General features: G+C 41.4%; 1 protein-coding gene across 6 annotated transcripts in view; it reads left to right on the top strand.

Moving 5' to 3' along the window:
- BMPR1B (bone morphogenetic protein receptor type 1B) overlaps window positions 1-17,107 on the top strand; it is a 272,876-nt gene that overhangs the window by 165,652 nt on the left and 90,117 nt on the right. For 5 of the 6 annotated variants that reach the window (XM_042467528.1, XM_042467527.1, XM_042467531.1 and 2 more), the window contains one exon: window positions 8,197-8,408. In XM_042467528.1, the coding sequence (XP_042323462.1) occupies window positions 8,336-8,408 (73 nt within the window). In that variant the 5' untranslated portion in view covers window positions 8,197-8,335. Of the gene's footprint in view, window positions 1-6,426; window positions 6,559-8,196; window positions 8,409-17,107 lie in introns of those variants that run through there. The other variant, XM_042467530.1, reaches the window with a different exon arrangement.

Genomic DNA, 17,107 nt, shown 5'->3' with positions numbered 1-17,107 from the left:
CATTTATATGCTTCCTCTCCCGTGAGATCTAGGCAGCTTACAATAACAAATAAAGTACAATATAAAATACAGCATATATTAGAACACATTATATCACTCCCCCCAACTATACCATAATAAAATATCATAAACTATTAAAACAGTTAAAACAATTTAAATAATCAATGAGCCAGTTCATATGCAAGCTACTTAAAACAAGATGCCAAACACACAGAATTTTACATTGGCACTTTCTCCCCTTTTGCCCCACATGCCTACCCCATTTAGTTTGTCCTTTCTCTTTCAAGAACCTGTATGCAAGACCAGGAAATGGCATTACAGTTTTGCATCTGTCAACTAAACTATTTGACAGGCCAGCAAAATAAAATATATACATTTACATTTTATTCAATCCGTTTAGTTTTTTTAATGTAGTAATTAAAGTATCCGTGCATGTGTTGTGATATCATTGAAATATCATAGTGGGACTGAGCACCTATAAATTCTGCCACAGAGAGAGAACAGTATATTTCCAAATATGTCTACAGATATTTCTTAGCAGCTCATTTCCCAGCAAATTAATTTCTCTTTGAAATGCACAGAACTCATACATTCATCTCTCTCTCTCTCTCTTTCTCAAACATTATATAAAAGGAACTTGTTTTGTTTAAATGAGAATTATGTCTGTCAGTGTACTCAGAATTTATTATCATGCAGTTGCTTTTAATCGGAAATAAAAAGCAAGGCAGATTTTCTTGTAATAGTTATTTTATCCTTTGTGCAGTTCTGTTGATTTTTGACTTTACCTAATGGGTTCAGTGACTTTCTGATACAAGAAAGTGCATAATAGAATGAGTAACATTTTATCTGAAAAACAAAACAAAAGCTAGAGTTACAGCATGGATAAGATTAACAAGCATGGAAGAAATGATGTCATTTCCCAAACTGTGAAAATAACTGAGATTCTTCCCCTTTCATATTTTTTTATTAACTTGAAGCTTTTTTATTAAAATGCCCTCTTTCTCTTTTCAGGATTTAATAATGTTTACGTTAGCTTTATGCAGTGAGAAAATGCACTATAGGCTAAATTATTTATCTAATGGAAAGCTCTGAATGCCTAGTGATGTACTTCCAAATTTTGCATAATCACAGTAGTTTCATGCGTTACTATTTTTTAAACCACAGTTTTGCTTCCACATATAAGGCCCCACGATAATTATTTAAATAGAGTATACAGCTTGATTTCGGAGATTACTGTACCTCTGAATAAAGTGTCTTACCTCTGCCAAATTAAAGCTTCCTTTGGGCTGTACCCTGGTGTTATCTCATGGCTTCCATTTTACGGAAACTCCAGAAGGTGTTATCACACGGCTTTTGCCCCCAAAACCACCATATGGGTACAGCCCGAATGAAGCTTGAATTCAGCAAAGGTAAGACATTTTTTCAGCGGTATGATAATCTCCAAAGTCATTGCACCATTATGAACACAAGACAAAAAACTTAGAACACTTCAGTAGATTATCTGTGCTATCTCAGTTGTAAAGGTAATTGTGTATGTGCTTTGTGTGTTTGTGTGTGCCTTTACTGGTATCACAATTGTCTGCATCTCTTTTATTTTCATTTTAGATAAAGGATAGATTCAAATACCCTGGACCTCTTATTCAGTGGGATCATACCTTTTTTTCATGTTATGGAAACTCCAGAAGTGTGAAGCTTACAGCTGTATGATGTTGTGACTAATCATGTGGGATTTTATCATGGTTTTGCATCTTTAACTACAACAGGCTGAGCTTTAACAGACAGAAAGTAGATTTAGTAAGCATAAGCTGCCATCATGTTCATATTGCTCCTTTCATATATTTTTTCCTAAGATGGTGTTCACTGATTGATAAAAACCACCTTTTTGAAAGCTCTGCATATGACGCAAGTTCTGTTGAAAAACACTCAGGAGTTGAAACTCAGTGGCTTTGAAACAAAGCAGACATGTTCAAGATACATTAAGAATTGTAATAGAATCAGTTTTATGACAGGAAAAATGTTGTGAGATGGACTTCATATCTGTTGAAAATATACAGAGCAAATAGATTTCTGCTATGAACATACCAAATTACACCTGTTCAGAAAGTAAGAACAAACCTGGGGAACATATAGCTGTACACACATGTATTTCTATAACATAAGAACTGTTTATGTATTTTTTGTGGGTTTTTGGGGCTAACCCACAAAAAAACTATGGATACCGACCATGAAAGCCTTCAACTGTTTAAGTATTTTCTTCCTAATCTTCTATTTTACTTTATTTCAGTGGATTTTGTAAGGCCAGTCCATGCACTGTGGTTGCTGGAACTTCACTATATCTTAGTTCAGCAGATATAACTTGGAGGTGTAATATGGATAACTTTTTATTATGTGGTTTCCTTGTGATACATCTCTTGTTAAGGACACATCCCTGGCAGCTGATGTGTGGGATAGCGTTGGATTGAACCTGAGACCTTCTGCATGCAAAACATATACTCTACTGTTTGAATCCAATTAATTTTTTGTTTTTTGAGTTTGGCTTCAGTGTCCTTTTATGATTCAAAAAGGTGATGTTGGTATAACAATATATGATGCTGTTTTATTGCACATGAGGAAATAAATGACCGTTCCTATGTATTTAGAAGTACTACATCTAGAGAGCCAGCAAGGTGTAGTGGTTTCAGTTTTGGACTAGAACACTGGGAGACCAGGGTTTCAATCCCCACTCAGGCATGCAAAAACCCACTGGGTGAACTTGGGTAAGTTACACTCTCTCAGCCTCAGAGGAACGCAAGGGCAAATGCTGGCAGGAAAACTCTGATAGGTTCACATTAGGATTCCCATAAGTCAGAAATGGCTCAGAGGCACATAACAAAAAAGAAAAAATAGCTGCAAATGGAGATTAAGTCACCACTGAACACCATGAGACTTACTTTGTAATTAAGATGCATAGGATTGTTTTGTAAAATACTAACAGGTTCCTATAGACATAAGGTCTGTTAAACACAGGATTTCTCTATGTAAATACATAGGACTGCATGTACAGTGGACTCTCCATATTCGCTGGGTTAGTGGCACAGGACCCATGTGAAAGTGGAAAAATCTTAAATATCTGATAGAACGCCTCTCTAGGAATCTCTAGGTCTTCCAGGGCAATTTTCAAGATCTGCCAAAAGTTGACCATGAAATTGTGCTGGAGGACTTACAAATGCCTACAGAAGAGTTCTGCCTAGGAATCTCTAGGTCCTCCAGTGTGGCTTTTGGCAGAGGTTAGCAAGAGTCATGCTGGATGACCTAAAGATTCCCAGAGAGGACATATTAATCAAACCCTTGAATAATCAAATTCGCAAAAGTCAAAGCCACAAATGTGTGGGCCAACCGTATATCTGAAACTGATTAATTGAAATCGATGTTCAAACTGCTGTTGATGTCAGTTTTAGATATCACTGGAGTATTCTAAATATTAAAGGTATTTGAAATGTTAAAAGAATAGATAACCTAATACATTTTCTTCATCTGGTTAGTCAATTAAGGATGTTTTCCTTGTTGAGGATCTGTCTGTCTCTAAGAAAATGGCTGCAGGATCAGACCAAAGGCCCAGCTAGTCAGGCATCCTGTTTCCCAATTAAGAGATGCGTCAGGGGAGTGCCTGAGCAGTACATGAGCACAATAGCTCTCTCTTCCCATTGTTCTACAGCAGGCATTGACCAGAGATATGCTGGCTCTGATAGGGGAGATAGGCTATAGTTATCATGACTGGTGGCCATTGATAGACCTGCTCTCTGAATTATTCTAATCTATTATGTTAAGGCTGTTTAAATTACTTGATGTCACCACATTTTGTGGTAGTAAATCCAGTTATTTATCTATGTGCAGTACAAGGAAGTATTTCCTTTTATCTTTTTCTATTCAGAAATGGCCACCATTTGGTGTTATTGCATGACCCTGGGTTTCAGTATTATCTGAGAGAGAATAAAAGTTTAGCTTTCTCAATCCAAGGAATTACAACTGTTCAGATGTTGTTGTGTTGTATCTCCCATAATCTCTCACTATTGGCTGTGCTGCCTTAAGTTGTTGTTTCAGTCTGATATCATCTAGGAGGGCACACATTTCCCATCCCTGCTCTACACTATGTGTAATTCTATCAGATTTCACTACATAACTTATTTTTTTTTATAAATACAAGAGTTCCAGCATTTGTTTCCATTCCTCATAGCAGATTTTTTTTACAGCTTCTTGATAATTTTGTCTCCCTGTTTTGTTCTTTTTCAAGTAACATTTTTCATACCATGACTAGGGGCCCATTCATACTACACATTAAAGTGCTGTGATTCTGCTTTGGAATCTTCCTATGGAGTTGTGAACTCTCTGAAGGAGAATTCTAAACACCTCTCCCTAAACTGCACATCCCATGATTACATCAGACAGTCAAAGTGGCATTATAGTGCTACATTTATGTAGTGTAATAGAGCCTCAGAGCTACACACAGTATTCCAAATGCACTTGCACCACATATTTCTTTAGGGACATTATAATATTAGCAATAAGTGCATTGCAGTGCGTCTCCCAATGATTCCTTGCATGCATTTTATTTTTTCTACACCAGGCTATAGACAGCCATATTTACACACCAGAGAATCTTGTGCAATGTCACCCGCTGTGGAAAGGGCATGCACATGCCCCTCTGCTTCCTGGTTCCTGACCTTTCTCACCTGAAAGTGTAACCCAGAGATGGAGCAGCCAGCAAGGGTGCACCTGCCCCCCTCCTGCGCCAATGGGGGACAAGGGCTCAACTGAGTGTCATCCCTCTTCTGAGTATCACCCGGTGTGGTTCATCCCCCACACACACCAGTGATGCTACTGATCTTGTGACAGCTTAGAATATTAGAGCACCATAAATGTACATAAACTGGGCAGATAGGTTTTATGAAAACTAAATGGCAAAATTATGGCAACAGAGGAACTATACCAGAGGATGAAAAATGTTAACATAATAATTCTTTTCCTGAAATTGGCTGTGTTTTGCTGTGAATTTTTAAATGTGTTTTGATTACTTGGCGCAAAATCCAAGCATAGTTCCATTGGATTGCCATACTGTTTTGCACAAGTGGAACACACTGTAGCAAAAATGTAACATCTACTCACCAAACAAAACAGAGCACTGTGCAAACACCCGGAAAATCAGCCTGTGCAAGCTGTGGGCCATTGGTTTGCCCTAGTAGGATTGTGGCCATTAAGTGATCCCATGAAGCCAGTATTTGGAAAGGATAATATGAGTAGGGTTGCCATAAGTCAGGACCTCCAAACCGGGACAAATGTGGGACAAATGTAGGACAACATTTTCAAATGTACGACACTTTTAAGAAAATGGAGGACACACGAAAAAATTGGTGGTTTTTTAAAAAATGTTAATATAAATGTATGTTTCTTAGGCATGATCAAAATGGAGGACATTTTGACATTCTTCCTGGATAGAAGTTTGGGATGTAGCTTTGTGTGGAGGACTAGGATTCTGGAGACCAGGGTTCGATTCTCTGCCTATTGGGTGACCTCAAGCTCAAGCAAGTCACACTCTCTCAGCCTCCTCAACAGAAAGCCATGGCAAAACTCCTTTGAACAAACCTTGCCAAGCAAACCCCAGGATAGGTCTGCTTTAAGGCAGGGGTAGGCAATCTTTTTGAGCCGGGGGCCGGGTTGCTGTCCCTCAGACAAAAAAATAAATAATTAAATAATTTTTAAAAATTTAAATAAATAAATACACCGGGACAAATGTAGGACATTTTCAAATGGTGGACACTTTTTTAAAAAAGTGGAGGACATGCAAGAAAGGAAGGAAGAAGAAGAGGAGGAAGAGGGAAAGAAGAGGAGGAAGAGGGGAAGCAGGAGGAAGAAGACAAGAGGGGAAGAAGAAGAGGAGGAAGAGGGGAAGGAGGAGGCGAAAGAAGAAGAGGAGGCAGAGAGGAAGGAGCAGGAAGACAAGAGGGGAAGAAGAGGAGGAAATGAGGAGGAAGAAGAGGAAGAGAGGAACAGGCCCCAACCCCCCCAGCCCTCTATCCTTCCTAACCCCCCCCTCCAGCAGCCGGAGCCCAAGAAGGGAGGGGAGCCTCGCCATGGGAAGGCTTCCTTCCTCTTTTGGGCTCCGTCCAGGGGGCGCCTGGCCTTCGGAGCCCAAGAAGGGAGGGGAGCCTCGCCATGGGAAGGCTTCCTTCCTCTCTTGGGCTCCGTCCAGGGGCCAGGCAGCCACCCGTCTTCCTCACCTCCTTGCTGCCTTGCGCGCGCTCCAACCTCATTGGAGGAGCAGAGGCTCAAACTCCTCCTCTTCTTCAGGCTGGCCAATTGGAGGAGTTTGAGCCTCTGCTCCTCCAAGGAATATTGTTGGAGAGAGAGCGCGCCAGGCACGCAAGGCAGCAAGGAGGTGAGGCAGGGCCAGGCAAAACTCAGGAGCCTGGAGCCCCGCCCACCTGGGAGAAAGAGGGAACCGGGACGTGACCGTGCCACTCCCTCAGAAACCGTGCAAGTCACAGTTGTTACTGGGAAATGGCAACCCTAAATATGAGGGAGGTTGTTTTGTTTTGACTTTTTTAAAAATACAGTATTTTATAACCTCTTTATATATTCTATAATAGAATATAAACTCCATTCCAGTAGCTAAAATGGAACCCTTCTCTAGAAATACTGGGAAGTTTTGAACATTATCTCATGAGTGCAATCTACTTTTGTACATTGAATTTAGTTTGCAGCAACTGAAGCAAGCTGAGGACAAAGGGAAGTGGAAGGAGGAGAGAGAAACTGGGGCATTTTAAAAACAACTAAAAATGGGATTACAGAAAATTAATCAGGACTGTCGCTGCCAAATTGGAAAAGTTGGAGGGTATGCAATAGTATAAATTTGTTAGACCCTTAAAAAACTTAGTAAAGAACAAGAATAATAATCAGAATCCCAGGGGCTTTTGTCCATTACGCAGTAAGCTTGGGACACTGTTACTGCAAGAGGGTTACAGCAGTCCTTTGTGGAATGGTGGAATGAGCAAGATGGCTTGTAAGGGTGAAGGATAGGTGCCTGGGCCTTGTCCTATTTCCAAGGACAGATAGTAAGCCGTCTAGGTCTGGTTCTGTTTCCACGACACCAGAAGCAATGGCAAGAGTGGCCAGTTTAAGGATGAATATTTTGGGTGAACTTATTTTTAGGCCAGAACAGATTGAACTGAATCTGAAGAAGCTGGGCAGTTTTGAACATTATCTCATGTGTGCAATCTACTTTTGCACTTTGAATTCAGTTTGCAGCAACTGAAGCAAGCTGAGGACAAAGGGAAGTGGAAGAAGACGAGAGAGACTGAGGCATTTAAAAAATAACTCTCAACACTTAAAAAAATATTAGTAATGATTTACCACTTGTTATGTAATATTTATGTGTATTATGCTACTATTTCTTGCATTGTATGCCAGGGGCAGGTTTACTCATATCTATTTTATTGTTTGTATGTAATGTACGGTGCTGCTCAAATCTACTGCACTATATAAATAAAGCTTAATAGTAATAATAACTTGTGAATGCCTTTGAAAGACTGCCTATTGATAGAGCCCATTCTGACCCACTGCAGGGAAGTGGAGACTACACAGGGAGCAAGGATTTATGAATGCTACCTTCTCCCCTGTCCCTGGATCCTTAGGTGCTTAGGAATAGGCTGAAATGAAAAGCCAAATAAACTTAAACAAACAAATAACATGGTAATGCAATTATATAATCCTCAAGCTGTACAACATTCTATTGTTCTGCGCAAAGAATAAGCAGTAAAATAATCCAAATGTCAGAAATTGCAGCTGTGGTGACAGGGGGACATTTGTGTTCATGGTAATGCTTGGCAGAATAATTTTATGTGCATCCAATTAGATCCTCCAGAATATCATGGCTTTGCTTTGTGCACAGGAGTGTGCAAGAGAAAAGGATAACTGGGATTTCTCTTTCTGTCTCTCTCTCCTTGTCTTTCTCTCTCTCTCTCTGGCTGCAACTTCTAAGTTTACACAAATTCCCTGTGTGGGCAGCAATCACTCCATGCTCCTGTCTAAGGAATCCAGTCCAGCTTGGGAGCCTCTCAGTGCCCTTTTGTTGTCCTCCCCACGAGGGTGATCAGTTGAGGACTCTGGGGTGACAGAACCAGTTCCTAACCAGCTTGTCTTTCCCCTTCTCTTCTTCTCCAGGCTTTGCAAGAGAGATTCATCCAGGCTCCTGAGAGGCGGGAGCAAGTAGGCTCCCTGTGAAATAAGGAAGGGGAAAGAAACAGGAGATTTTAAAACCACAAGCAAATCAGAGAGGCAGCTGCTTGTTGCTGCTGCTGCAATGAACTGGCTGGAGGAACCAAACTGGCAGCTTCAGGTTTCCTTGCTCATGCTGCTCTCCATACACACCAAGGGTAAGAACAGAAAACCTTGTACAATATACTCCGGAAAGGGTGCCGAGCTAAAAGATTTCATCTGACTTGTCTGTTGTTGTTAAGAAAAATGTTGGACAGGATATCAGACGTTTGGTGTTTGCAAGCCCCCCTTGAATTATGTGAAAAGTTCAGCAAGTTTCAGCTTATGCACAGAGTTATTTAGGCTTGTGCATGGGGATTGAAAGCTTAATTTGGAAACAGATGTGTGTAAAGTTTGGAAGGCTCTGCTTATTTCATTCCCTCTCATATTTACTATTGGATCTGTAGTTCTTTGAACCACAGAACCCTTATGGTGATAATGTTTTCATTAAAAAGCCCTATTTCTTTCTTGCTTGGAAGAGCATTTTCACTGTTGATAGCAAGTGATGCAAACTGTTACAGTGTCGCCTCATTAATTTGACAATTATTTTGTAATGCATTGTAATAAAGTTGTTGAAAGAAGAAGCTGAAAGGAAAAATATTAAAGAAGGGATTTTTGGTGATGTTTTCATGTTTAGAACTTGATTATTTTTTTAAAAAAAATAGCTGACTGAAATGCAAATAATTCTTAAAGAAACATGAGTCAGCACATTTAATTTGCTTTGCTTAAAACTGTAAAGACTCCTCATTTTTAAAAATAAGGAAAATGATGAAGAAAATTAATGAATGAACTACTCATTTGGCAAGTTTAGTTGTTTTTTAATGGACAAACTGATAATCATCAGGGGGAGTAATGCAGGAAAAAATTGCACAGAAATGTTATTGCCTTGTATTATCCCCTCTGTAGTAAGCCGCCTGGATTTCCCATGATTGGGCAGCATATAAATAAATCCTATTATTATTATTATTATTATTATTATTATTATTATTATTAAATGTGCATCTGTATGAGAGCAGAATGTTTCTGTGTAATTATGTATCTGTTTATGCATCATGTAGCTGTTTAATTAGAATCTGGCTTCATTAATCTTACCCAGGGCCAGGATCTACCAAAAGCAGAGGGAACAGTCTTTTAAGTGAGTAGATTTGAAGTGTCAGAAGTGAGCAGTACCTTGTGAATTTATTATCATGCATGCTTTTCTGATAATGTGGGGAAAGGTAGGACAATGGTCGGTTCTGATCTACCTTAGAAAATAAAATGTGTTGTGATGTCCTTGACCAAACCTCACATTTGTCATTGTTTCACATTTTGTTTTAAACAGTTTTATCCACAATCTTATTTATTTGTACTTTGAATATTTGACTCGCCTAACTCTGGCTTACTTTTCGCTATCATCAGACAAGATCCTGGTCTCTGCCACTCCACTCTGCATGTGATGTCATAGGGCCCTCATTCGACATGGCACTAAACCAGAACCTGTTTCCCTCCAGATGTCTTTAACTGCAGTTGCTATCTGATCCATACAGCATGGCCAGGGGTCTGGGATATTGCCAGTAATATCTGGAGGACTGGAGGCTTCACACCTTGTACTAAACTATGGTTTTGGTATTACAAGAAGAAGCCGTGGGGTCACATGTGCCTCTCACCTTCTATCTGGCCATGAGAAGGAGTTCAGAACGCTCACTCAAGTTTTCAATTTCCTCTTCTTACTTCCTAGCCCAACCTAACTCTATATAACCTATAGATATAAATTATATATAACCTATAGATGGTATATAGATGGTTGATAAAACTACCAGCTTGTTAGATGAAGGGAATGCTGTAGATATAGTATATCTTGATTTCAGCAAGGCTTTTGACAGGGTTCCCCATGGCATTCTTGTAAACAAGCCAGTGAAATGTGGGCTAGACAATGTAACTGTTACATGGATTTGTAATTGGTTGACTGGGTGAACCCAAAGGCTGCTCAACAATGGCTCTTTTTCACCCTGGAGAGAAGTGACCAGTGGGGTCCCACAGGGGTCTGTCGTGGGCCCAGTGCTATTCAATATCTTTATCAATGACTTGGATGACAGGATTGGGAGCATACTTATCAAATTTGCAGGTGACACCAAATTAGGAGGAGTAGCTAACACCCCAGAGGACAGGATCAAAATTCAAAATGACCTGAATAGACTAGAAAGTTGGGCCACAGCTAACAAAATAAACTTCAACAGGGAGAAATGTAAGGTACTGCACTTAGGGTGGAAAAATTAAATGCACAGATATAGGATGGGGGACACTTGGCTGAACAAGACAACATGTGAAAGGTATCCAGGAGTACAAGTACACCACAAGTTGAAGATGAGTCAACAATGTGATGTGGCAGCTAACAAGGCCAATGCGATTTTAGGCTGCATCAATAGAAGTATAGTGTCTAGATCAGGGGTAGGCAACCTTTTTTTGAGCCGGGGGCCAGGTTGCTGTCCCTCCGACAACTGGGGGGCCGAAGCCGGGGGTGGAGCTTCCACCCTCCAGGGGCGGAGCTGCGTGCCGGGGTGGAGCTTCAACCCTCCGGGGGCGGAGCCGCATGCCGGGGTTGGAGCTTCCACCCTCCGGGGGCCAGGCCTCCTCCTCTTTGCCGGCCCCTGACGTGGCCCCAGGCCCTGTCAGAGGCCAGAAAAGAGCCAGCGGGGGCCGCCAGCACTGGAGGCCTCCCCCTCTTTGCTGGCCCCTGAAGGGGCCCCAGGCCCCGTCAGAGGCCAGCAAAAGAGCCGTCAGGGGCCGCCAGCGCTGGAGGCCTCCTCCTGTTTGCTGGCCCTTTTGCTGTTTCTGGGGCCCTCCAAGAGGGCTCCAGCAGCAGCAGCGGGCCTCTTGGAGGGCCCCGGTGACGGCATCGGGCCTCCTGGAGGCCGAAGTCTCGCACAACCTTTTGCCTCTGGGCGCTTCCATTTTTTCGCCCAAAATAGCGGCGAAGTCCCGCGCGACCTCGCTGCCATTTTGGGCAAAAAATGGCGGCGCCCAGAGCGGTGAAAAGCCACAATTGGCGGTGGCAGCGGCAGCAGCAGCCGGGGGCCGGACCAAAGGCCTCCGCGGACCACATCCGGCCCGCGGGCCAGAGGTTGCCGACCCCTGGTCTAGATCAAGAGAAGTAATAGTGCCACTCTATTATGCTCTGGTCAGGCCCCACCTGAAATATTGCGTCCAGTTCTGAGCACCACAATTTCAAAAGGATATTGAGAAATGAGCATGTCCAAAGGAGGGCGACTAAAAATGGTACAGGGGCTGGAAACCATGTCCTATGAGCAACAACTTAGCGAGCTGGGAATGTTTAGCCTGGAGAAGAGAAGGTTAAGAGGTGATATGATAGCCCTGTTTAAATAGCCCTGGTGGCGCATGGAGCCCTGGTGGCGCAGTGGTTAAATGCCTGTACTGCAGCCATTCACTCGAAACCACAAGGTTGCGAGTTCAAGACCAGCAAAAGGGCCCAAGCTCGACTCAGGCTTGCATCCTTCCGAGGTCGCTAAAATGAGTACCCAGACTGTTGGGGGCAAATTAGCTTACTTGCTAATTAGCTTACTTGCTGTTCACCGCTATGATCTTTGGAATAGCGGTATATAAATAAAACAAATTATTATTAATTATTATTATTATTTGAAGAGATGTCATATTGAGGCAGGAGGAAGCTTGTTTTCTGCTGCTCCAGAGACTAGAATGCGGAGCAATGGATGCAAGCTACAGGAAAAGAGATTCCACCTCAACATTAGGAGGAACGTCCTGACAGTAAGGGCTGTTCGACAGTGGAACTCACTCCCCCAGTGTGTAGTGGAGTCTCCCTTCCTTAGAGGTCTTTAAACAGAAGCTGGATGGCCATCTGTCAGGGGATGCTTTGACTGAGAGTTCCTGCATGGCAGGGGGTTGGACTGCATGACCCTTGTAGTCTCTTCCAACTCTATGATTCTCTGGTTGTAATCTATATAGCATCTTCTGTAACATCATAGATGCCAGGAGCCTAGAGGCTGCTGGAGTAGCCTGAGTTGGGTGGAACAACTACCAGTGACACAGAAGACAAACATAAGAAGTATTGCATGGGCCTTTAGCCCAGCATTACATGGAAAACCAGGCCTTCTGATCAACCTCCGTTCTCTGTCAACCCAAAGAACAACTCCATGTTGCTTGGGAGGCTGGTCCAAAAGGTAGCATACGAAAAGAACTCATTCTTCCTTCCTGTAGTCATTCCCTCTCCTAAACTGACTCGCTCATGCAAATTGACAGCAACAGCCCTGATGTAGATCTTTCTTCCTAGTAAACATGGTATAGATCATACATTGCATCAAATTTGGAGGCAGAAGTGCAGGTGTTTTTAGTCTCTAAGGACCTATTAGGAAGAAAACGTTCCTATGTTGTTGAGGAAGTTTAGGAGTGGCTTTGGAAAAAATTAAAGAAGCTTGAAACAGATTTTGGAGATACAGATTGTATTCCACTACCAGATGCTAGACAGCAGTTCCCACCTTAAAACAGATTCTTAACGGTTTGGCTGACCCTCAAGGGAAACAGATCTTTTCAAAGATATGAACATCTGTAAGGGCGTGGAGAGATTTATGCAGGAAACCTGCAGTGGACTGGTGGAAGACAAACACTGTCGATTTTTCTATCCAAAGGAATGGAATTTGGTTGTCTTATTAGGATATTTCAAGGGAAACATCAATAAAATAATGACAGTATGGAGGAATACAGAAGAGAATGACATTATGAATGCATTCTGTTTTAACACACATAGGAACCCCTACTCCTTTCTCAATGCCTTTTTTATTATCTATAGGGATATCAAACTTAGAGTATTTCCTAGTTACATAGAACCTTGAAACTTAGTTTAGGCATCATCTGAAATATGCAAAATACTAAGAGGACATTTCATTTTACTCTGCTGAAAGCCAGAGGGAAAAGGAGACCCAAAGCATGTCATACCTTAAGGTACATATTTCCATATCAAAATCTGGGGCAAGGGGAGTTCCCCTGCAACAGCAACATTGCATAAAACAGGGAAGAACACTGAACCTGTATATCTTTCCCTCTTTGTTTTATTTGGAAAGGTATCTAGAGAACTGAAATTTGGAATCCATATAATTCAGGTCACCCTGATGTTGAGATGTCAGCTTTCAAAGAGTTATAGGCTCATATCTTCTTCAAACAGAAGACTCATTTTGTATGGTTTAGGTAACCTCAGTGAGATAAGGAATTGCAGAAGATACAAGACAAGAAGTTGCAGAAGATACAGAATTGTATTTGGTATACATCTAGTCAAGGAGCCAAATTAGTCGAGTTGGAAATCTGTGGCTAGAGCTCTAGTTTCTCTTATTTTCTGTTGAAAGCAGTTATAGACCATAACTATGTAATTTAATGAGACACAACATAGGGCCTATGATGTTGCAGGATAGAAGGTTCATTTTTTTCTCTTGCAACAGTAGCCCTATTCAGGTGTTTGAAAGAATGCTTTGTGGGCTAAATGGGTGCTAGGGAGGGTAAGTGTTGCCCACAAATGGAAGTACCATATATATTCGACTATAAGTCAACCCCATGTATAAGTTGAGGGCAGCTTTGGGGACCAAAATCAGGGATTTTGATGTGACTTGTGGATAGGTTGAGGGTAAAACCCTTTCTCCTCCACAGCCCAGTTGCCCCTTGGGAGACAGCTGGGTTGGGGAAGTAGATTGAGCGGTGAGCATCCAGCCTTCTTCCCTTCTGCAACCTAGGTGTTCCCTTGGAAGACAAGCTGAGGGGGGTGAGTGCTGGCCCTCCATCCTCTCCCCCCGGCTGTCTCCCAAGGGACAGCCAGAGTGGGGACAAAGCTTGGGTGACCAGCACTGGCCCTCTATCCTTCTCCTCACCCTGACTGTCTCCTGAGGTAGTCATGGTGGGGACTAGGCCTGGGGAACCAGCACTGACCTTCCATTCTCCTCTCCACCGTAGCTGTCTCCCAAGGGACAGCCATGATGGGGATGAGGGTTTGAGGAGCCAGCGCTGGTCCTCCCTTTTCCTCGCCATCCCAATTGTCCCCTCAGGAGACAGCGAGTCTGGAGAGCAGCCTTGATACCATATTGACCTATGTATAAGTTGACCCAGGTTTTTTGGCTCAAATTTTTAAGCAAAAGTTTTCAGCTTATACACAAATATATATGGTATATTAGATTCTTGTATGTTAAATGTATAACTGTGACCTGACCTATATCAGGTTTTATATATCATAACTAACACTCAGCTGTGCCTGGAAGACAGTGGAGCTGTTGCAACAAGGAAGTTGCCATGGATCCATCACTGTGATCCCAAACCAATTTGTATGCCACCCACATTGGTTTGAAAAGAAATTAAAAAGGGTTAGAAGACCTGTTACTGGTATATTGAAATGGTTTAGAATAATTGCTGCTGGAGTGAGATGTGCATTTTTTGCTGCAATGTGGGTTCTATTATATTATTGCCTTATTTGTTTATAAATGTTATATTTATTTATTGAGCTGATATTAGGTATTGAATCATAGAATGGTAGAATTTTAGAGCTGGAAGGTGCTGCAAGAGCCATCTAATACAACCCTCAGTCATGCACAACTAAAGCTTGTCCATTTATTGCAGTATTTTTATTGTCAGATAATTGTTCAGATTATTGTTTTGTGTTATTGAGGTTGATAATCATTTTGTTTGTTTTTGTGTGGCAGTGTTTACCACTTTGGACTTCCTTTTGGAGGTAAAATCAATTATGACGGTAACAGTGATGATGAATAAATAAAAACTATAATTATTTCACTGATTTGGAACAAAAAACACCTTTTGTTGTTAGAATGGTCTGACATGAGGATATTTCTGTCCTTCAAAACTGGAGAGTAAAAGATTGGCATTCTGTTGCTGGCATATGCAGGCATAAATCTATCTAATATTCTGTACAGTATGTCTTTTTTGACTGATGTGGAGGTTCGTACTGTCTTCCACCTTCCACTACCCCCTCCCCGCGATTCACTGTTTAGCTGTTGCAGCCCTCCACAAGCCATTTTAGTGAGAAAAGAGATTTTAGAAGCATCTAGCTGTAGTTAGATACAGAATGATTGTATCATCTGCTGAAATTTCCAGAGGACCTTGGCAGATCTCCGTGCATGATGTAGTCATTCTGTGTCTGGCCATGGAGAAATAGCTAGATATTTGATGCCCAGCACTCTCAACAAACCACATAATAGCTTGGAGCACCTAAATAGTCCAGTGAGTGTTGAGAAGACACTATAGCTTAGTTTGGTATGTGCCATACAGGCCAGCTACACTTTGCCATACAGGATATTAGCCAATGTATGTAACATGCTTTTCTGTACCATTGAGAAAGGGGATAGCTGACATTTTATTCTAAAATTTGCAGTGTTACACTGAGATTGTCTGCAAATTGAGGAGGAAATATCTCCTGATGTTCACCTAATAGCACAGGTCAAAATTCCAGCACAGAGCAGATCAAATTGCATGAGAGGGAATGTTGGGGTGGGGGAAATCAGTTACCTTTTCAGTATTAGGGTGTGTGGGATGTGCAGGAGGAATGCTTTCAATAGCAACTGAAATATGTACCTGTGTCAGCAGAATGCAAGCTTCACTGCTGAATTTTATTTTTATTAGCATCTACAGCTTTGAAATATTAACATGCATGCTGAAGAACTGTAGATAAGAGGGAACAATTTATAGGAGAGAGATGAATGCCAGAGCCAAGGTGTTACAATAATTGTCTGCTAGAAAGTGGTCATTGTGGTTCTGCCCTGCACCCTGACCTCCCACTTTTAACATTTTTAGCAGGTGAGGACAGACTTTCTGGGTCTGCAGATGGTGCTAAATGAGAGACATTGCAACCACTATACTAAGATTCAAATTTAAGATCATAAATTGATGTTTTGAGCTGCAAGAAATAGCTTTTGCTTTGAGAACTAAAATGATTTATAAATTATAGTTCTGTGTAGTTTCCCCACATTTATAATAATCAGCTAACCAGAGGCGTGATGAAATACAGTGGGATGTAGTATATGTATGAGACATAAATGTATATAAAATAATCAGATTTTGGGCATAATAGGTAAATGAAACAATAGGCACATTTTGAAAACTAGATTTCTTGTAATTTGCTGATGTCTACAGCGATGTAAGGATTATACAAATATGATCTGTATTTAGACCATTGATACGATTGTTGTTGCTGGTGGTGGTGCAAGTTTTACTTGTTTAAATTATTCATAAAAGACATGGGGATGGCAAAAAAAGGGAAAATGGACCCAGACTTTGTAGATTATACTACAGTATTGGCTAAAATACCAGATATGATATACTATAGAAATAATACAGTTTGACACCACTTATAGTTTTACAAGGTCTTTAGCCTTGTCTGCCAAAGAATGCTGGTGCCTCACACAACTGCAAATTCCAGGATTCTGTAGGATGGAGCCACGACAGTTAAAGTGGTGCCAAACAGCATTATTTATACAGTGTAGATGCATCTTGTGCAACAATGTGGTGGAGAACTTGAATGTACTCATTTTCATGCATGAATAAGGGATGTGTGATGTAATTGGCCACATAGCTGTACACTAAACTGCACTTTCAAAGTCACACCCCTTCTCCCGATGTCTTGCTATTTGGCATAACATCTGCAGCAGGAATCTTCTGAATTTGTGAAGGCTCCTCATGCAATTTAAAATCCTGTTGTTTTTTTACTGGAAACCCCAGAAGGAGATTCCACAAGGACAGGTGATTCCTTGCTCCAAACCAGCAGTGGCAGAGATGGGTGGGCAGGTACAATTTTGGGAGACTTCTGATTTCTCCTTTC

The sequence above is a fragment of the Sceloporus undulatus genome, chromosome 5, assembly GCF_019175285.1.
Source record: "Sceloporus undulatus isolate JIND9_A2432 ecotype Alabama chromosome 5, SceUnd_v1.1, whole genome shotgun sequence".
Classification (NCBI taxonomy): Eukaryota; Metazoa; Chordata; class Lepidosauria; order Squamata; family Phrynosomatidae; genus Sceloporus; species Sceloporus undulatus.
Note: the sequence above shows the minus strand (reverse complement) of the source record. Positions and strands in the feature narration are given on the sequence as shown.